The sequence below is a fragment of the Corylus avellana genome, chromosome ca1 (assembly GCF_901000735.1).
Source record: "Corylus avellana chromosome ca1, CavTom2PMs-1.0".
Classification (NCBI taxonomy): Eukaryota; Viridiplantae; Streptophyta; class Magnoliopsida; order Fagales; family Betulaceae; genus Corylus; species Corylus avellana.
The window spans coordinates 6,268,787-6,291,410 of NC_081541.1; the positions used below are offsets into that span (position 1 = coordinate 6,268,787).

The 22,624-nt window shown below is 33.5% G+C and overlaps 3 protein-coding genes across 3 annotated transcripts; all 3 read right to left on the reverse strand.

The window, feature by feature from the left end:
• Positions 1-213: 213 nt before the first annotated feature.
• Positions 214-1,043, reverse strand: LOC132170816 (uncharacterized). The gene is made up of 3 exons (XM_059581968.1): positions 599-1,043; positions 351-535; positions 214-255 (listed from the first exon to the last, which is right to left on the reverse strand). Exons 1-3 carry the CDS (start codon positions 1,041-1,043, stop codon positions 214-216), a joined length of 672 nt encoding a protein of 223 aa, XP_059437951.1.
• A 4,350-nt stretch (positions 1,044-5,393) lies between these two features.
• Positions 5,394-6,327, reverse strand: LOC132170898 (non-specific lipid transfer protein GPI-anchored 11-like). Its single transcript, XM_059582086.1, has 3 exons — positions 6,051-6,327; positions 5,879-5,914; positions 5,394-5,782 (listed from the first exon to the last, which is right to left on the reverse strand). Exons 1-3 carry the CDS (start codon positions 6,325-6,327, stop codon positions 5,394-5,396), a joined length of 702 nt encoding a protein of 233 aa, XP_059438069.1.
• Positions 6,328-16,655: 10,328 nt separating this feature from the next.
• Positions 16,656-17,824, reverse strand: LOC132191733 (FCS-Like Zinc finger 5-like). The gene is made up of 2 exons (XM_059606825.1): positions 17,391-17,824; positions 16,656-17,119 (listed from the first exon to the last, which is right to left on the reverse strand). Exons 1-2 carry the CDS (start codon positions 17,711-17,713, stop codon positions 16,957-16,959), a joined length of 486 nt encoding a protein of 161 aa, XP_059462808.1. The 5' UTR covers positions 17,714-17,824; the 3' UTR covers positions 16,656-16,956.
• Between the last annotated feature and the right edge of the window lie 4,800 nt (positions 17,825-22,624).

The window sequence follows — 22,624 nt, forward strand, 5'->3', positions numbered from 1 at the left end:
CTCCTTGAAAGCATATCTTAACCACATCTTTGGGTTCACCTTCTTGATGTAAGCATGAGCTACAGTATTCATTCATTTTATCACAAACATGTAGTACTTGAATTGATTTGCATTTGCTGTTCGAGCTGTACCCCACAAAGTATCCTTGTATGCCTTGCACTTGTAACCCTTGTTCTTGAAGTTCACATGCAAATGTTTAACACATAACATGTGCTAAACATCATGCATCAGATACTCTATGGCTTCCATCAATCCCTGTGTAAGAAGATCACAATTTAATTAACACATGTTAAATATTAATGTTCTCATAAATGAATAATATTTATTCAATTAGGATGTTAGGTTATTACCTTTTGTCTGTTAGACATAAATAACCATGTGTGCTCCCTTGAATTCTCAGTATCCTCCAACAAAGTGTTTAAAAACCATGTCCATATATCTCTACTTTCAGTCTCACATATAGCATATGCTATTGGGAAGATGTCATCATTCCCACCCCGTGCAATGGCAACATATAGCTGCCCACTATGCTGACCTTTCATAAAGCAGACGTCCACACATATCATCAGCCTACATCCAGCCAAGAAACCCTACTTACAAGCAGCTACGAAAACATACATCCTTTGGAAGAATGCCATATCTCTTTGTATGTAAGCTGAGTTACCAAGGTTCCACTTACGTATTGCACTACAATATACTCTTGTAAGTTTGTACTGCTCATCACGTGACCCAGTTAACAACTTCAATGCCATTCCTTTGGCATGGTGGCAAGCAAGCAAAGTCATCTCTACATTGTAATCCCTTCGAATCGCCACTTTCAAAGTACTTGCCTTCCAATTAGCTTGATCTCTGAAGCTATTAATGTATTGGTGTGCTGCCCACTTGATTGATGCTCTTTTATTGTAGTAATGACTACCACAGTTATGAACATTAAATAATGTATTGATTTGAAAGTATTTTGTACTACTCTTCCATGACGCATATACTCTCCATCCACATTTTTTCTTACAATAGGTTGAAACGCGCTGTTTCTCGTTATGCATGTCTGTGTAATCGAATGAATTCTGTACTGCATCCAGATGTAGTACCTCTTTAAACTCCGATGGGTTTGCAAATAACTATCCTACAAATATTTTTACCTTCGCTTGAAGGTCATTCAATCCATGTCATTCTGGATATTTTCTTCTTTTTCTTTTGGTTGTACCTTCATCATCCTCATCTTCACTTTCTAAGCTGCACAATTCTGGACTTTCCACACACCCTCTTCATTCGGTTGTTTGAATTTACCATTTCCAGTGTTAACCTCCTTATCAGCTGATGATGATACACCCCATGACTGAAACCACTTCGATGCAACCTCCCTAGCCGCCTTTAGAATTTCTTCCTTTTTTCTGACATAAATGTCCTCCTCCCCTCCATTAGTCACTTCAAAATCACTTAATGGAAGAGAAATCTCTACTTCATCATTTTCATCTTCTTCATCTCCATGACATGGAGGCTGCCTGTGTGTAGACTGCCTGGATTTTGACTGCTTGGTTTTGGACTGCCTGGCTGTGGACTGCATCTTCTCCTTGGCAATTTGCTCAACCTTTTTTTGCTGCTTCTTTTGTGTTTGATTTTTTTTTTTTTTTTAATTTTAATTTTATCTCCTTGACAGTTTGCCTAACTTTCTCCATTTTTATCTCCTTCATAAGCACCTCTTCATACCCATTATTATCCCCATAATACACAAATCCATCTTCATATCCTTCTTCTCTATAACTATTTCTACAACCATCTAGAACTTCAACAATAGCCCAACTATGTTCATCAGCTCGAACTCCATCTTTTTCTACAACTCCATTAGTTTTTTCTTCAACATCTCAAACTCCATCTTTTTCACTATTTAGAATTTCAAACAATGGCCCAACTATGTTCACTAACTAGAACTCCATCTTCTTCTACAACTCCATTTGTATTTTCTTCAACTTCTCCAACTTCATTTTTTTTTATTCAACTTCTCCAACTCCATCTTTAAAATGTACATCTCCTTCTTTTTCACCAACTTATGCATCTCCATGATCTACAAACACATGAAAGTTTTTGAACTCATACTCAATCACCCTAAACATCTCTTGGAAATGATTTCTCCTCGTAAATCCACAAATTTCGTCATTATCATCACCCTTGTAATAGAGAGGAGGCACCTTACCATACTGATAACTAAGGTACACTTCCATTAGGGTTGTAGTATCTGAGTAGCCTAACACAGAAATATCTAAATCAGAAAAATTCGTCACTTCCCCCCTACATACTCCATACATGGTCTACAAAATGAACCATGATGATGAATAACGAGATCAATCTATCTTGTCAGTGGTGATCCTGTATGATCAAAATATTGGTCATGTGAGACACATACATACCTACGTACCAACTCCATCTATCATGCACATTGGCCCCTACCCACCAAACAACCCCATAACAATAAAGAAATCTTCAAAAGCAGATAAACTCAAACAATAGCCCATTGACAACCAACACAACAACCAGTTTCCAATGTGAAAAAAGCACTACACTAAACGACAACTGAAAAAATAGGCAGCCATAAAAGTGAATGCAACTTCACAATTACATATGCTAAATAGTATTAAAAAAACACCTCACTGGTCGGGGATTTAGTTTAGCAAAGCAAAAGTATCATTCTCTAACATTATGCAAAAGTACATACCTCCAGCTCTCCAATTTCTCCGAGGTGGTCTCATTTTACTCTTCCCGCGTACAAGGTCTCTGCCAACGTGCTCAAATCAGGCCACCCATTGCGATTCAACAAATACTCAAACAATAGCCCAAACCACGTCCGCAAGGTCGATTTCCTGCCCAAAATCGACCCAATCCACCCACGATAATTCACAAACTCCAACCCAAACGCAGATACACAAATCTGATACTACCTAAACCTACACCCAAACTCAAACTCAAACCCAGACTACTTCCAATCGAAAGCCAAACTCGGACCGACACGAGAATCGAACAACCCTAAATCGCAATAGCAGGAAATTTGAGGAAAAACTGGTTAGTCTGAACCCTAGGCCGATGACGAACAAGAAAAATGGGATAAAGGGGGAAAATGTCAAATTTTTTTCACTTTTTGTTTAATGTTATACTGATGTGGATTTACCGTTTAGTTTTTTTTTAAAAAAAAAAAAAAAAAAAAAATTTAATGGTGGACATGTGTCGCGATATAACATGATTTCGTGGCAATGACGTGGACTTCCGTTAGTGGGGGACTGACGAAAATTAACGGAGATGGTGATTCTGTCTTTTCCCATATGTGAAGTACTAGATTTGTCATGTTTTAAAACCTAGGGGGAAAATAAAAACATTAAAACCTAAGTACCAAAAAAGTTATTAACCCAAAAAATAATTAGGAAGAAAAAATTAAAAAATAAATAAAAGAGAAAAGAAAAAAGAGATAAATGAATAAAGAATAAAGGAAAAGAATATATATATATATATATAAAGAGTGATTGGTCACCTTAATGCAACCAATGGGAGTGGTCAGCCACCCCAAAACAATTATTAGGGTGATCGACCACCCTTGTTGGTTGCAATTGCCATGGTCAAACGCCCCTAAAGAAGGAATTATGATCCTCTCAAATTTATTTAAATAAAAGAATATTTAGTTAGTTATATTTAAATTTGAACTGGAAAGTATCCAGTTACCTAAAGAAAATATTTGTGCTGGAGAGCATCCAGTTACTTGAAGAAACTAACGAGAATGGTTAGGGGTGTTCATGCGGCTTTTATTAACCGCTAACTGCACTATCCGCTTTTTTAATATAATATTATATTTTTATTATGGTGTATTGAATATGTTTATGTTTGTATTCCTTGTTTGGGATATCTACTCTAAGGCTTTTTAACAACTGGGTTTTCCTTGATTTTCATAATTGTATTACTTTGCATTAGGAATTTGATCATCCTGATGATTTTCATATAACTATGTTTTTATTATTATTATTATTATTATTTAATTTTTATGCTGATAGCATTTAGGTTTTTTAGGTATCCTTCAATTTTTTTTTTTTAATTATTATTATTATTATTTTTATATGGGCTCATTTTGGAGCAAGCCCAATGTGGTATATCGCAACCTAAATACTTGTTAAATAGTGCATATTTTGATGCCAAAAAGGAAAATAAGCCCAAAATTGAAAATTGGACCAGAAAAAATTTTAAAAAATAATTAAAAAAAAAGGTGAAAAAAAAACATTTAAAATGAGCCCAAAAAATGCCTAATTCTCAAATTCGGCCCAAAAGAAAGCCCAAACAAAGCACAAAAAAGCGATTAACCGAATGCGATTAACTGTCTAATGGTTAGCGGAAGTGGTTAGTAAAACATACTAACCGCTTAAGCGGTTGCGGTTAGCGGTTTTAACCACTAACTGCTAACCGCAACTACATGATCACCCCTAAGAATTGTCAATTTTCAAAATAGTTAATGAGGATGGTCGACCACTAATCACCATCTTAAAAACAACGAATATGATGACTAACTACCCTAAAATAGTCAATGAGATGACTAACCACTCAAAAATTGTTGATGAATTGGTCGGCTACCCAAAACAATGTTTGAGGGTGGCCTTATTTGGGGTGATCGGCCTCCCAATTTATTGCTCTAACGGTAATATAGGGTTGTACGTATGAGGTGATCAACTACCTCAATCAATCCCTTTGGGGTAGTTTACCACTCTATTGCCAAAAAGAGTTGATAGGTGTCCAGCCACTTCAAAAGGGGTGGCTTTGGCTACCCATCCATTTTTCTAAGTCTTTTAATAATTTTTAAAATTTTTTAAAACATGACTTTAGAGCTGCGCATTACAAATGAACCGCCAAGATATATATAAATATTGTGATGAAAAGATCTTTGTAAAAAGACAAAGCCGCCACAAAAAACAAAGTGGGCCCAAAACGTGCTGCCATTAAATCTTCTTAGTCAACTTCATCGGCTACATTCTTCAAGCTTCTTCATGATTTCTTTCGAACCAAGTGGAGGCCTGGGTGGCCATCACCCATTTGCCGTTAGTTAAAGGTTGGTAAATCTTCCATGGGCCGACCCAAGTCAATAAGATGATCTAAGCCCACAACTGCCTGAGTAAAGCTGACTCATTTTATTTTATTTTATTTTTAAAACAAAATGACCGTATAGCCACGCCCAATGGAAGAAAGAAGTAATTGTGAAGCCATCACAATAGGCCAGCAACAACATAACCAAATAATAATAACACAAAAATCAGAACCAAATCCTATCTGCAACGCAAGAACAGAACTTGAACATATAACATAAACCTACTCTTCTAAGAGAGATAACAAGATAAAATAATAATAAAAGAAAAAATTAGAACCAAATCCTAAATTACGATACAAGAGAATGAAGCAACAAGAATACTAATGAGAAGAACGGATTCGGCTCCAGTTTTGTTTGAGGATGCAGAAGCTTGAACCTTAGAACTTGGTGGTGAAGGTTTTGGCCAAGCACTAGTACTTGTTGGTGACATTTCTTGTAGTGCACTTTTTGGTGACAATTCTTGTAGAGAACTCTTTGGTGAAAGTTCTTGTAGATAACTCTCTTGTGAAAGTTCTTGTAGAGAACTCTTTGGTGAAAGTTCTTGTAGAGAACTCTTTGGTGAAAGTTCTTGTAGAGCACTCTTTGGTGAAAGTTCTTGTAGATCACTGTTTGGTGGAAATGCTTTCTGAAGAGCAATCTTTGGGGCTGGTTTTGGAGGAGGAGGGTTATAAGCTGCATGACATTGCAAAAATGTAAATTATTAATTGGTGAAAGAAAATTTAAACGTAAAATATATAAGAAATTGCGTGGAACACAATTAAAACATACCAAGAGCTGCTGCCTCATGATCATTTAGCACTGAAACTGCATGCAACAAATAAATTAATCCATACAACCCATTAACGTTCAACAATTAATCAAATACTTGTAAATTCGAATTAACAATATAGTTATGAAAAATGAGATCGAGCTTAATTAGAGAGATGAATTAAATCCTTACTGTCACAATGACTTAAGGGAGAATCAGTAGCCAACCCACAAGCAGAAGGAAGAGCCATCATCTGCTTCATATTGAGATGGATGCCAAACTGATGAGCGCTGCTCTTCATGGCTTCACAAATGCACTTGGTATTTGTTTTTAGCACCGTTTCAAACCCTGAGCAACATGAATTGTCTGGCATTGTTTTCTCACTCTCATCGCTCAGCAGGAAAGGTGCACAATCCACTATATCATACGTCAAACTATTGCAATCCGAAGCAGGTGACGATGATGACATTGAAACTGAAGACACAATGTTAAATTTGGCAATAATAAGAAATCTAAAGAAGATACAAGCTATAATTAATTTTCTTGTCATCTCTGTTGATGGTGGTGAAGGAAAACTAGAGAAATATTGAAAGTTTTTTCAATGCCAGTTTATCTTTTAGATATCATTCTGTTTAAATTTACCTTTATATAGACGTTTATGTTTAAATGTTGAAAGGAAAAAATGTAAAATCAGTCCTTCTAGTTTACTTGATTTGCAATTAACTCTTTGTAGTATATATTAAAATGAATTCAAAGGTCCTTAAGGTATGCCAAAAAAATATTTTAGTCCTTACGGTCAAATTCTGTTCACTGACTTAACAGATTATGATAACATGAAATGTTATAATCAATAAAATTATGATATTTGTCATATTTAAGTTAGTGTAACACTAACAAAATTTGTTAAATTAGTGTACTAAATTTGACAGTAAGGACTAAATTATTTTTTTTGCATACTTCGGGGACCTTTGAGTTCGATCATTTTGATACTACAAGGAGTTAATTGTAAATTAGGTAAACCACAATAACTAATTTTTCATTTTTTCCTATATTTAAATTTACAAGGAATCTTTGCTAAATTAAATGAGTATCAATGTATTAAATAAATTAAAAAATTCTATTTTTTTTTATTAAGAGAGAGAGAGAGAGAGAGATTTACAGTTAAAACTCGATAGTGTTAAATTAATCAAGCATACATCAAGTTATAAAATTGTAATTGGACGGGGAGAGAAGAAAAAATTAAGGTTGAACACCTTTATTTTTTAATTTTTCTCGAATATTTTATTTAACCCTTGAGATAACAGTCTCTTTTGGCCTATTATTATCACAATATTCATGCTATTGAGCATGTAACGTAATACTCATACAAATTTAATGAAGCTCAATTCTTGTGACTGTACTTACATTTATGGCCCTAAACGATTCGGTGACAAAGCAAGACATTTTCATTTTTTTTTTCTTTCTTTCTTTCTTTATTTAATCCCTTAAATTAAGTAAACAAATCACATTTTATAACAGAAAATTTCTATCCGTATCTTAACCAACACAATATAAAACAGAAAAATAACAAAATAGTGATATCACTAGATTTCTTTATATATATATATATGGATAGAAATTTTCTGTTATAAAATGTGATTTGTTTATTTAATTTAAGGGATTAAATAAAGAAGAAGAAAAAAAAAGAATGAAAATGTCTTGCTTTGTCACCGAATCTTATAGGGCCATAAATGTAAGTACAGTCACAAGAATTGAGCTTCACCAAATTTGTATGAGTATTAAGTTACATGCTCAATAGCATGAATATTGTGATAATAATAGGTCAAAAGAGACTGCTATCTCAAGGGTTAAATAAAATATTCGAGGAAATTAAAAAATAAAGGTGTTCAACCTTTTTTTATCTCTCCCCGTCGAATTACAATTTTATAATTTAACACTATTGAGTTTTAACTGTAAATCTCTTTTTTTATTAAAAAAAAAAAGAAAAAAAGTTAAATACTTAATACCTCTTTGGGGTTCGAAAACTTTATTTTTACCCCTCTGAGGTTTCATTTTTATCACAGGACCTTCATGGGGTTTAGATAAATGACCAAGTTAGTTCATCCGTTAGTTGACCGTTAGGACTGACACGTGGACCAATCAGATGTTGACACGTGGCACATATTTAATTTTTTTTAAAAAAATAAAAAATAAAAAATTGGGGGTGACTCTTGGCCATTTGGGGGTAAAAAATAAAAATTAAAAAAGGAAAAAAATTGGGAGTGGCTCTTGGCCATTTGGGGGTAAAAAATAAAAATTAAAAAAAGAAAAAAATTGGGGGTGGCTCTTGGCCATTTGGGGGTGGCCTCAGGCCACCTCCATCTGGCCGAATAGGGGTGGCTCGGCCACCCCTTGGGCACCAGGGGGTGGCCGAAACCACCCCCAGTACCCACTAGGGGTGGCTCGGCCACCCCCTTGGGCTCCTAGGGGGTAGTGCCCAAGAACCACCCCTAATTTTTTTTCTTTTTTTTAAAAAAAGAAAAAAAAATTAAATAGGTGCCACGTGTCAACATCTGATTGGTACACATGTCAGTCATAATGGTCAACTAACGGATAGACTAACTTGGTCCTTTATCTAAACCCCGGGAAGTCCGGTGATAAAAATGAAACCCCAGGAGGGTAAAAATAAAGTTTCCAAACCCCAGGGGGTATTAAGTATTTAACCAAAAAAAAAAAAGAATTTTTTTAATTTATTTAATACATTGATACTCATTTAATTTAGCAAAGATTACCAACAATCTCCAATCTCCTTGTAAATTTAAACATGGGAAAAAGGAAAAATTAGTCCTTATGGTTTACCTGATTTACAATTAACTTTTTGTGGTATTAAAATGAACTTAAAAGTTCCCGAAGTATGCAAAAAAAAAAAAAAATAATAATTTAGTCTATACAGTCAAATTATTCACCTTTTAAAAAAGAAATCTAGTGATCATATCACTAATTTGTTATTTTTCTGTTTTGTCCTGTTAAGATACGGATAGAAATTTTCTGTTATAAAGTATGATTTGTTTACTTAATTTAAGGGATTTGTTTATATTTAAAATTATTCAAATAACACAATCAAATAAATCAATAAAAATGTAGTCTCGCTTTTACCTAGGTGGCTGGCATGTTTAACTGCACGTGTTTCTCACGTAAATCTCATTTAAAATCGATAACTGCATGCTACAGTTTTTTTTTAAAAAAATTTATTATTTTATTATTTTTAACATATTTATACTTATATAATTTTCATTATGGGTGCCATAATTTGATTTTCGTAAAAAAATTAGACGGAAGTTGGGTGCTAGCCTTATTGTTAGTTTTGCATATCTCAGTTTGACAACCGAAGGCTTACAACTTGTTTTACGTCGGCGACGGAGGACAACAAAGCAGAATTCATCTTTGTCCCTCGGCCCTGGTCGTTCAGGCCCATTATTTACCTTCTGAACATTTTGCAGGTTTCCTATAATATAATTTTTGAAGCCCAAAATCCAAGTAACTACCAGGACCAAAAAAATAAATAAAATAAAATTGAGAATTGTTACACTTTCTCAAAAAAAATTTCCAAAATTTGCTCCCCGTGTCACAATCTTATGCAATTTATTATTTTGAAAAATGTGTTACCATCTCATGGGACTGTGACACATTATTTGGGGAGCAAATTTTTATTATTATTATTTTTTTTAAGAAGTGTAGTATTCATCGAGAAAATTATATAGAAGCCTCTTTTCATCTTGGGCCAAAGTATAGGGTTTTTTTTTTAATACATTATATGAAAATGGAGAAGGGTGACAAAAGAAACAAAAATTGAAGAAGGGTGAACTCTCAATAACAAATCAAAGCGAAATAAACGGTGTTAAAACTAAAACCAGAAAAATTAGAAATAGGTCCATAAATATTCTCAAATGGACTACAAACGACTTGGTCTTTTATATTTTGAACAAAAGCAAAGAAAAAAGCCACATAAAACGATACATACACCAAAATAGAGGATGCAAATAAAAATATGACCCTCATAAGCCCTTCAACCCAACCCGAACTCCAATATAAGGAACCAAAGTATAGGTGACCTCCTCACATTAACAAATGGATTCTGATGTTGATCAAAAAAGAAATAGTGACGTGGGGAGTACTGTAAAAGAGAAGCTTTTCCCTTACCCTTTTGAAGGTTTTTCTGGTCGAAATGAAAGGCGAGAAGAAGGTGGGCCGTATCCAAAAAAATAAAACCAGTGGTTCTAGCAAATGCGGTGCTTTAAGTGTAAAGCTATAAAACGGAGACCATAATCCTCTTTAATTCAAATTTAGTTAGTTATATTTATTTTTTAAGGATAAAAAATATTCTTCACATAATTCAAATATATATAACTAACTAGAGAGAATCCTAATTCATAAAACGATTGTCATTGACAAGGCCCAATGGGCCCTACCATTTCAAGTAGGGCTGGCAGAACAGTACTTGATATGACCCGTTATTTTATGCATGTTTTTTTATAATAAGATTCATCTAGGCGTCATAAAAAATAATTGCATACATAGGATAAACAGGTACCTATTTTATCAGCCCTAATTTCAAGTTTTGTTTTCAATATTACTTGAGAATACAGACTATTAAAAATTAATTAAAATTAGTTCGGGGGTGCAAATCGTGAATTCCTTTGAAGAAATAATAGACCCACGTAGTGGATCGAGAAGTGGGTTTTATTCAAAATAAATCAATTTTGCTGACATATATATGATCTATAATGGAACTTGACGTAGTAGTGTGTCTGTGACGTTTTTGCCCTCCAGGTGGCTGGATCAATGGCTGGCCTTGAACTAGATTAATATTTTATTCAAGTTGCAACTGTTTAATTAAGCCCATCTGCTAATCAAATATTAATCTACCTCTTCTCACTGTATTGTCTCCTAATGGATTCATTGGCTGTCATTATATGAGTTTGATGCTTTTTTTAATATTTTCATTGCCATCTTTGGTATTAAACAATGGATAAATTTCGATTATATATTTTGCATCCTTATTTCTGTATGTCAACATTTGTTTAATAAACAAAATATTTAAGGGCTTATCGATACTAGCTATAACGCCAACCCAGATATGAAAATATAATATATAGTATTTCTCTTAATATTATATAATATCAAAAACTCCGTGATTTATATATATATATATATAACAGACCTGTGTTTTGCTAAATGGTACTCTCATTCCACCTCACTTGATGTGAAAAGCATGATCACGGATACTCAATGACATTTTTAATATCAGGAAAGAAATGTTTTAAACATGTAGGTAGGCCACGAGCATTCATTATTAGTTCCTGTTTTTAGCCAAAAGATGAACAAATTAGTGGTTGCATTAAGACAAAAGACAAACATTAGTTGGTGCTGTTCTTGTAATTAGCCAGCTTGGTCTACATCAAAAGTGGAACCACGAGAGATCTCTTTGCTAAAGTACTACTGTTGTTAAAATCGTCGAATAACTTCTTCTTTTTTTGGTTAACATGTTTGTACAAAGGAAAAGGAAAAGGAAGAAGAAAATCGAATTAGTAATATCCAGTTACAGACGGAGGCAGAGTTTGGTATGGGTAAGGGTCAAGGGGCAAAAAATTTAGTGGGTAGGGACCAATAGGCAAAAAAAAAATTTACCTTACAATTTTTTTTTCTCCTTGTGTTGTGGGGCCATGGCCTACATTGACCACCCTCCAACTTCGTCATTGCCTTCGGTCATTCGTTTTATAAGGCGTAATCTTCAGCCGATTAAATTACTCCTTAAAAACTATTCGCCAAATAACTCGGTTTAAGCATCGAAAGACAATAATGGAACCTTGCCATTATTGAAGCCTCCATTGAATGATGTATTGTGATCCTCATCGTCTAGTGATTGGTAGTAGCTTAATTATTTAAGCTTAAATAGGTATAAAATATATATAGAAGAAAAAAAAAACCCTAATCCCGAATAGGAAAGACACATAATTACAATATTTTTCAATGATATATAGAGGTTTAAGTGCAAGACAGCTGCAAGTAGGGTAGACAAAAAAAAAATTAAAAAAAAAAAAAAAACATTGATGAAGTTCAACTGTTCAAGGTTTATGTCGCCATGGTATATATAATAATATATTAAGAATCTGTGGAGTCAGCGACAAGGTACGTACACCTGATATTTTCTTCATTGAAAAGCTACCGTTGATCTCAACACTAAAGTTTAATTTATTTATTTATTAGCATTTGATTCAGACACACGCCCACTAGCCCAAATTGCCTTTAATTAATTAGTTTTGATATTATATATATATATATATATATATATATATATATAAAGATTGTTTTCTTTTCTTTATTTAATGTAAGAAATGAATAAAGTAACTTTCAGGGCTCTTTGGGAAAAGAAAAGAAAAAGTAGTTTTGATGGATTATGAGTACAGACAGGTCTTAACCCATTATCGTTCCTATGGTTTCCTGATGCTCGGCAAACTGGAATGTGCAATTTGTTGGCACCCGTTGGCTGTAGCACCCCACTGCAACCCCTTGAAAGCAAATCCAAAAGCTACCCCTCCATTTTCCAATTGATGATCATCTCATCGATCTCATGGCTTCCACGTATATCAATCTAAGTATCTACACTACAGATGAGAAATGATAAAGGGTATTAAATCTTTTTTACTAAAGATGATCAAACGGGTATCTGTAAATAAGTTTCACATCATTTTGACATTTATTTCTCGGTAAAGACTTGATACTCATAACATTTATCCTTGTAAATTTGTAGGCGTAAGCTTGCGCATGCATTTTACGCCTACATTGGTGCACATATTGAGAATATGTTTGTTAATGTAACGTAAAGATCCATGAAAACAATACTTTTTATGTTTGAATAATATTTTGTGTTTTAAGTTGTTTGTTAATGTTTTTGACGTGAGAAAATAAAGCAAAAGATTAAAAACAAAGTGATTAACAAACATAAAACATTGAAAAGCAACAAATAAATAAATAATTAAAAACATTATGAGTACAAGTTGGCATGCTTTAGGCCATATGCCTAAGGACAAATTGTTTTATGTGAACAAGGCAATAGAAAACAAATGAAAATTACGTGGAAGACATTTTTCATTATTGGAACCCCGTTAGTACCGTCCCTACAGTTGTCCAAAATAAATCACGGAAGGTATATTGTATGTGGTTGAGAATAATGAGATTATACTATATGTGTCCATATTATACTATTTTAAATTCACACACACACACACATATATATATATATATATATTGAGCTTAATTATTCTATTCCTACTACATTGTATGCATCTCCGCGTGTCGAGTTTGGTTCATGTTTAACAAAATAGTTTTATTTTTTATCTTTCACTTACGATTTTTATTGAAAATTGGAATTTGATTAACATTACATCAACATTAAGGGGAAAAAAAAATCAATAATCAAAAGTCAGAACATGTGTCTAGGAGACATTAGTTAGCTAAAAATTATGGAGCTTACTTTTTCACCTTAGAGTTTTTAATTTACTCGAAGCCAGAATTTGATTAGTGTGGCAAAATACCCAATCAGCAAAAATGGCAAGTGTTGAGAGGATCGGGTCCAATGAAATTGCTTATTGCATGTGTAAAATGATGGTCTTATATGAGAGGGCATTGGGATCCCACTCTACTTGACTAGGTGTTTAGACAGTTCGATTCCATTTGTTCAAACTGTCTAAATACTTGTCGAATAAGTAAGACTCAAATATTCTCTCACAATCTCATTGTCTATTCTATGTATTTTTTGTGCTGGCCTTTTGTAATTTTTTTGATAGAATTACATTCCTCTCAAATGACTACCAATGGTCATGTTGTTTTCCTAACATGGGTTAGAGTATGGTTGAAGGGTATTTTGAGGGTCATGCTGGTCTGTTTGTATCTCTTGCTTTGAGGATCTAGATGTGATTGAAGGGTCTCGAGATAGTTATGTCCATTCCTACTTCCTGTTGATCCATAAAATGTTCTGTTTATGAAACTTTGCCTATATTTATCGCCTTCTTTAATGGTACCAACTCTTTTGGTGGGCCAAGTAATTTATTTGTTCCCAATTATTTTAAGGGCGGCTATGTCGTCTTCGTTTTTTACTTTATTATAATTTTTCCCTTTCGAAAAAAAAAAAATCTCATTACACAAAATCCAGAGGAATTTGTACCACGTATTGAGAAATACTAGGAGTTAATAAGTTTTTCATATTTGACTCATATTCTTCTATAAATTCAATAGATCAACCATTAGATTTATAGGGTCCATAATTGACTTATGTGTGATTTATTTACATAAGTCCACAAATCTAATAATTGATTGTAAAAGAATATGAATCAAATATAAAAAAAAAAATTGACTCATAACATTTTTCAACACGTATTCCTTAATTTTTCAACATGATTTTATAGACAATATAAAAACTAATTTCAAACACAACATTTTTAAGAAAGAATTAACTTCAGTAAAAAAAAATTGCACATAATTTTGAAGGAAAATATTCGAGCTGTAATCTATATATAATATAGAACATCAATGGCTATGAAAGATCTGGTAAAGCATGCCGGGCCTCTTGGCTCTTGCGCCACGTTAAACAGCTGTCTTCTGGTCCCCACAGAAAGTGGGGAACTATAGGGGCCATAGAGCTCAAACCTCGTTGTCGCCCACTCATTCACATACACGTTTCAAAGTACCGCGAATACACGGAGAGATCTCCTTCACTCCACTCGCGCACCGAGAGTCATATCACAAAATAAATCATAATCATGTGGAGCCAAGCCAACCGGTGGGCCTGCGTGACAAAAAGAGTGGGGCCCTTGGCCTTGGTTTCATATCAGTGGTCCCAACGTACCAAGCACCCGAATAGCTTACCAAATAATTAAAAAAAGAAAAAGAAAAAAATAAACTAATAATAAATGAATCTTTTTGGCATTTCTTTTTCTTGCATTGTGGGAAGTGGGACCCATTCCATGCAAAGATGACTAGGCCACGGCCGACGGATTCCTTCTTCACCCTGTGATCCCTATTTCTTCTCGAGAACTACTATCAGTAATTTTAGAAGTCTTATTTTTATTTTATTTGTGTCATATTAAAATTATGTGATTATTAAAATTATCATTTGATCAAGATTTAATAATGATTAATCATAAATCGAATAGTGATTTTAATAATCACATTATTTTTAATAGGATACAAGTAAGGCATAAGTAGGCCTTCTAGAATTACTCATAGGGTTTAATAAGTTCTCCATGAGTAATTCTAAATGGCCTATTTGTGTCTTACTTGTGTCCTACTAAGAATGATGTGGCTATTAAAATCACTTTAGATCAAAACTTAATAATGATCAATCACAAGCCCAATGATAATTTTAATAGCCACATCATTCTTAATAGGACATAAGTAGGATATAAGTATGCCTCTTAAAATTACTCAGTTCTCCATATTTACCCCATATTCTCTTACAATCAACCATTGAATTTATGAGGTCCATCATTTGCTTATGTGAGATATACACAAGTCTACAAATCTAATGATTGATTGTAAGAAAATATGGATTAAATATGATAAACTTATTGACCCTTAACATTTCTCATTTCTTTCTTAACCCTATTCAATTTTGTTTCTCTCTCTCCTGGTTTGTAAACATTTTTTTTACCATTTTTATTTACCAACAGATAATAAAAAATTTACAATAATTATTTTACAATAAAATTTCATAAAATACTAATTATTATTTTTAAATTAAATTATTTAAAGTTTAGTATCGTAATATTTATTATCTTTAAAAATCTATATTTTCTCTTTAATTCTTTATGTCTTAATATTCACATTAATAGGGTATTCAAAAAATTTTTTTTTAAAAAAAGGGTTAAATATAAAATTGGTCGGTGTGCTTTTAGTGTATATCAAATAAGTAAAATTAATTCGTGTCTTTTTGATAGTGTAAAATCAACCATTCCGTCCACTTGGACCACTTCTATTAGTGTGATGTTTGTCATATATATGCAAGATACTCAAACATAAACGGTTAAAGATATCAAACAAACCCTTCGTATTCGAACAAAGAAAGCACTATGCCATTGCACGCTCGAACAACGGTGGTTTTTATGGGTTAGAAGCAATTGCTGCACTTCGTCGAATATCGATGGAAATTTTCATAGGTTTGAAAGAAGGTGGTTTTTTGGTGTGAGGATGGTGTGGAATTTGGCTGTGTAGTGTGTGCAATTTGTTTTGATGACTTGGCGGATCTAACGCGGTTCCAAGGACCAGATGGAGACGTGATTAGACCAATTGACTTTTGTTTTTTAACATTAAGCAAACGGCTCACTAACATAAATAGACGAAAAGATTAATTTTATCACTTTTGAAAACCCAGTGAGATATTTGGTACACATCAAAACTAATTAAAAGGGCCAATTTTGTATTTTGTAATATGGACTGATCTAAAAATTACTAAATATATTCAGTAATATTAAATTTGTGAAATATTTATGAGATATTTGTGAGACATGTATGATTACTCGATGTAGGAAATTAAAGTATTTTGAAAATATTTGTTGCATCATTTATTTTCTTCGCCCTCCCCATATTGGCATCTCATGAATAAAACCAAAAGGCAGGTGGTGACATGAGAAAACGATGGGAATCTCTTAGAAACCAATACTACCAGCCCACCCAAACATGGATGGCCATCGATATTTTCTCACCAAAATGAAGAAGAAAAGAAAGCATCATCATTCACGTAAAAGAGAGACTCGATCGATCGAAGTCGTGAAAATACGCAAATTTCTTCCATAATTAATCCATTGATATAGCTCATAGCAGAAGCAAAACAGGACGGGAAGAAATTAAACTAAGAAGAATTACAGGCTAATGGTTGTATACGTTTGGATCCAAACAAAAATAACAGCTCCAGCCCAAAACTCCACACCCACCATATACCACCACAAAAAAAAACATATATCTGCACTCCCCTGCTCCAACCCAAAGACATATTCATAATTCTAGTTCTAGCTTTTTATATATAAAATGTTAGAGGCAAGGGTTGTGGAAGGCCGATGGGGGGCTACAAGGCCGCAACAGTCTCGCCTTTGCTGGGGACTTGGGCTGCGCCGGCGGTGGAAGAGCCGGAGCCTTCTCTCTTGGAAGCCAATGAACAGTTGTCCATTCTCTCGTCTCTGTTCATCTGTTGCTGCCGGCACTCTAGACTGCAGAAAGCACTGTCACCCCTAGAAAAAGAAAAGGAAATTGTTAATTAATAGATGCGCAACTTTTATGCTTGGATCAATTAACATATGCTAATTAACCTCTAAAGCCGTAATATAAAAACAGTTACTTAATGTTGATATAACACGATCAACAGAAAATCCCGACAAATTATGAAAAGTTCTTAATTCCTAAACAGAAATTCTGATTGTAAAATTGGAAAGAACCCATTTAAGGAAAGAAAAATAGAATTAAAGAAACTAAGAACCCAAAAAAAGACAGAAAGAGAATTACCTATACATGTAGATGTCACGACCAGGAACCAGGCGGCGTTTGCAGAGGGAGCAAGACCTCAAGAAGTGAGGAGCCGTGGTGGTCTCGGAAAAATCAGCTGAAGTACGCCTATGGTTTTTGGGTGAGACCATGGCCTGAAGGAACCGCTGATGACCTAACCCATCAACCCCACCACCAGGCTGATTCTGGCGGCTGAAGGGGTTCTGGTTATGAGGATCGGACGGTGGGACAGCAGTGTCGACGTTGGCGTTAAGATCAAAGGTGATCTCCGACATGCTCGTCGTTCTTTTCATTGGGACGCGTGGCCTCTTCCCCAGCATCATCTTTCTCTGATCTTCTGCTGCTACTCCCTCTGCCAGATACTCCCCAAGTCTCCTCTAAAAGGCTGTGAGAAAAATGAGAATCAGGGGAGAGGAGAAAGTGGAAGGACCAACTGGTGTTTGGAAAGGATATATATATAAAAGAGGAGCCAGAAATCGAGGAGTAAATGTGGACCGTCGATTTGAAGCTGGTGAGCGGTGAGTGATTTCGCATGCAATAAGAAATCTCTCCACGTCATCCTTTCCCATTTTTGTTGTTTTTCTTTCTTTAACCTTTTTTTTTGTGGTGAATGGGAGCTTTGGATACTCTCGAGGCTCCATTGGCAGCGGGGTACACTGGTCACTCATTCAAAAGTTCCCAAAGCTACAGCATTTACAATCTTCTGTTTTCATTATAATTACTAGTAGAAAATTATAATTAATAGTTAATGAATAATGCTACTCTTTAATGTATTTTAAGTAGATTTTCTTTTATTTTTTTGGTAAGCATTTAAAATACGTGTGATAATTAAGTGTGAAGTACATTACTCATAATTAATTAGTTATTATCTACTCAAAATAATAATAATTATAATTAATTAGTTTTTGCAATAAATATGTATCATTTAATTTAACCAATTACCTTCAAGTTTAGTAATTAATATTCCTACTTATTGTATAATCAAAAGTATATGATGTGAAACAAAACAAGGTTTGGTAGGATAAATGAATATTATTCAGATACATGCTATATATATATATATATTATATTTTTATCTTGACGTGACAATCTCAAGATTCCAAACGTCCAACCCTTAAATTTTTTATTTTTTATTTAATAAGGATTGATCCAAAAGATGGTTGTGACGTTGTGAGATAAAAATTTAGTTTATATATAACAAGGTTCTGGTCTCTCATAAGAGAAATTGATATGTACATGACATTTTGCATAATTTATTATTATTATTATTATTATTTGCTAAGCAATATGATGATCATAATTTTCTTTTAGTCAATTGGAAAAATAAAGAAGAAAACTTCTTTTTGTAAATGTAATATCTGATGCATATATATGGCCTAACAGTATCTAACGTACACTTTAGTCAACAAAACAAATTATTGATCCGTATAATAAGATATCTCTTGTATATATATCATGGATAATTATTGAGATTAAACGAATCAGGGTCTTCTGATTCCTTAAGATAACTCTATGATTGAGTTCTGAAAAGTTTAGTAATTATCTTAATTAACATTTTATCACAATTAAGAGAGATATTGAATTTCTCTCTCTTTAAAATAATAAATGTGAAGATGATAAAATTCAAACCTGTTTAATTTTTTAAAAAATAATTATTTTGGTAAAAGTGATTTAGCTGATCCTCTCCTATCTCCTACAAACTGTAAAGTGATTTTGGTAAGAAACGTATTTCCGGCTGAAGGCTGTCAATTTAAGGAAGAGGACAAGTGGGTTTGGTCGTTGTGAGGAGTCTCTCTCAGAGCTTGCGTCCACTATGTGCATCAATTATTCACAGGCCAGGCTCAACCCCCTGGTCTGCCCACTTGCACTATAATCTAATTCACTATTTGGAAATTTTCAAATACCCATTTCATAATCATTTTTCTTCCCAAGTAATCTATAATTATTACCCAAAAAAATCAAGGATAATGACTTCCATGCACGTCCAAATCCTTAATATTCAACAAAGCTGATATGACACATCTAATTAATTTTAATTTTTTTTAAATATATATTTTGAATAATGATTAATTTAAAAATTGATTTAAATTATTATAAAAATTAATTACTACGGTCATATATATGTATATATTAACATTGCGAGATGTTTCTTAATTAAGAGAGAGAATTCTTGAAATGAAAATATATATATTTGGTCATGATTTTGATTGGTACGATATATTGATTATGTAATTCTTAAACTACCAGTTGTCTCACAAGCTTAAGCTTATAGAAAGAGATAAATTTAATCACTTAATTATTACTTTAACACTCCCTCTTACGTGTGGGCTCAAATTAAGAAGAAGTAAATTTAATCACTTAATTATTACTTTAACAATAATAATATATATACTATTTAATTTCTTAGGTAATGATCATTTGTTGGCACCAATCGTAAATTGGATTGAAGTTGAAAAACTTGGCCAGTAGTGAGAATTTGGCCTATTATCATAAAACAATTTTGTATTTGATAACATATTATATTTACACCATTTTCTGTTTTTATTAACGTGAAAAAAGCTGTATCAAAAACCAAACGGGCCTATAGTTATCATACATGCATATATATAGACATTGATTGGGAAAAGGTTGTGGTCCCTTGTCGATCGATTGTCACCACTTAGATTTCAACGGCAGCCTTCTTAATTTGTTGTTTTTTATTTTATTTTTCTCTTTTTCTACCATCAGCATCGACTAATAATATTGCTTGTTGACTAGTCTTTTTCCAACTTGATTAAAATTTTATAGTGAAATGGGTCTTTGAAAATCAGCATCATGAATACCATACTTTGAATATATAAAAGAACACCATGCCACTTGGGTAATTTTATAGTATGGTACTCATTATCCTTGATTTTTTTGGGTAATAATTATAGATTACTTGGGAAGAAAATAATTATGAAATGGGTATTTGAAAACACTATAAATATGGTTTTTTTTTTTTTTTTTTGCCGTGTTCTTCATATTTGATTGCATATCATTATGTGGTGTTTTTTGGACACTGTATTGGTATAGTTTGTCAGTGACTTCATTTCAGCTTCAGTCAATGCCCTCTTTAAATTACTGTTATGAGAGTTTAGAAAGTACTGAGAAATCTTTCAAAGCTTCTCATGTTTTTTAGTTGTGCTGTCTTTGGTACGCTGTTACTATACTGATCAACCACTTTAACTGTGGCTGATTAAACTCGACTCGTTTGTACCTCCCTTTACTTCAAAAAAAAAAAAAAAAAAGCCAATCAATGAAACTTCATTCAATACGAAAGTTTCCATTGAAAGTTGGTGGATCAGTTTTGACTGGGTGATCTTAGAAGTTAAAAGTTGAAGAATACACCTTTAATTTATACTTGCTATGCACGAGCCACCTTGTCGACCAGAATCCCATATTAACTTATTAATCTGAACTTAATTACCTCGTACAAGTACACGATCACATACTACGAGTGCCTACACTTGCTTTTAACTCGAAGATAATATATATATATATATATATATATATATATATATATATATATCACTTATGAGGTGATTAGGACACTTTTCTGTATTAGGGTGAGCACATCTAGATTGCATCTTGTTGCATGTAGGTGATTCTTTTATGTTTTTTCATCAACTTTCCATGTCCTTCGTGCCTCTCTCAGGCCAACAAAGAAACAATTAAAGTCGGCATACTTTATGGAAGAATAATGCTCTAACCTTACCTGTACGGCTACATTTGCCTTAGGTGAAGCTACCTGACATTGGAAGATATCTAATCAAAAAGTAAATCCCAGGGATATGAGCTCCATTAGAGAAACCAGTACATGATGCGAACAAAATCTTATAGAATCTCATAAATCTGCATATATTCCACCAAGTGGCATGGTGTTCTTTTATATATTCAAAGTATGGTATTCATGATGAACTGCCATGCAATTTGAAGTAAACCATATACTCTCCTCGATATGCTATATAAAGTCTCTAAGAGTGCAAATTATAGCTCGATGAGTCGCTTCTAACCTAATGTTCGAAAGCATTTTTGACAGGTCATCTTCCATTCTCTCTTTCATCTGGATCAAGAATGGGAATGACCAGTCTATATGCTATATTTGATGAAAACTCATTTTATTAACTTCAAAATAATATTATTGTGTTTTTTTGGCTCTTTATTCTCATTTTTAATTGTTTTGCTTCCATCATCTTAGAAATTTGGGAATCAAATGATAGGTTGAAACCTCTACTCCATCATATAAATATATTTTTTTGGGGTGATACTTTTGAGGGATAATAATACTAGTGGGCTTTATGTGCCCCATTTTTTATTCTAATTTTGTATTTATAATTTTAATGTGCCCCACTTGATACGCAATAATGATTGCCAAAAATAGCAACAGCTTGGAACTTAGGAGGCCTCATTAGTCCTGAATGGGACCCCTTGTAAATAGCGGTCCATTTTAGGGCTTTGGAATCTACACATGTGAACAGCTCACTTGAAGATGAGATGTCCACATGCTGCAACTTGTTTAATTACTTGTCAATAATTTTCCCAATAAAATGACAAGCAAAGTGGTTGCTTAGGAGCTTCAAATACCCACAACTACAAGTGGGAAGAGAAGTCGCTTCTACTACAATGACCACTCACACTCACAACCCTACCAATCTCCCTTCATTTTCTCAACCTATTGGAGCAAAGGCTGTCTTGTGTGGGGATCATGATATTTCCCATTTCTAATTTTTGTGTTTATAATATGGTCGGGCTTTGAGTGATCAGCTGTGTTTTGGTACTGCAAGATCTTTTACATCTCTCTCAATGAATTCACAAGTTTATCCAACGAAACGACGTATTTTGTTTTTCGAAGTCTAAAATGTTACTCTAGAATAACACTTTCTAAAGTAACAATAAAATGTCTTGTGAAATTTGATTCACCAAATCCGACTTAACGGATACCCGGCTAGCTCGGTCGACGAAGAGGTCTTGGTTGGGTCAAAGGGTTTGAATTTTTCCTGATGTTGGCAACTCTTGCAATTTGATCTCATTATGATGTTGAACGACGAGTAAGAAAAAGGGGGCTGGGTTTTAATTTTAATTTAATTTCTGCAGAAATAATTGATGTTTCCCAGCAGCATAAGCATGGGCAAAACTTGATGATGTCTTCATAAAGGATATGTATATATACTACCAATTCCTTTCCCGTGGACTCAACTTGAGTTTGTTGCTTG

What these genes read in the sequence shown, in the direction of transcription:
- LOC132170898 (XM_059582086.1), bottom strand. Translation starts at nt 6,327, where the DNA reads ATGTCATCATCGTCACCTGCTTCGGATTGCAATAGTTTGACGTATGAT. An exon ending in TCCCTTAAGTCATTGTGACA is followed by an intron (nt 5,915 to 6,050) that starts GTAAGGATTTAA and finishes TGTTGCATGCAG; the next exon opens with TTTCAGTGCTAAATGATCAT. An exon ending in TCATGAGGCAGCAGCTCTTG is followed by an intron (nt 5,783 to 5,878) that starts GTATGTTTTAAT and finishes AATGTCATGCAG; the next exon opens with CTTATAACCCTCCTCCTCCA.
- LOC132191733 (XM_059606825.1), bottom strand. Translation starts at nt 17,713, where the DNA reads ATGATGCTGGGGAAGAGGCCACGCGTCCCAATGAAAAGAACGACGAGC. An exon ending in CGTGACATCTACATGTATAG is followed by an intron (nt 17,120 to 17,390) that starts GTAATTCTCTTT and finishes TTCTTTTTCTAG; the next exon opens with GGGTGACAGTGCTTTCTGCA.
- LOC132170816 (XM_059581968.1), bottom strand. Translation starts at nt 1,043, where the DNA reads ATGCATAACGAGAAACAGCGCGTTTCAACCTATTGTAAGAAAAAATGT. An exon ending in GTATGTTTTCGTAGCTGCTT is followed by an intron (nt 536 to 598) that starts GTAAGTAGGGTT and finishes GCTTTATGAAAG; the next exon opens with GTCAGCATAGTGGGCAGCTA. An exon ending in TTATGTCTAACAGACAAAAG is followed by an intron (nt 256 to 350) that starts GTAATAACCTAA and finishes CTTCTTACACAG; the next exon opens with GGATTGATGGAAGCCATAGA.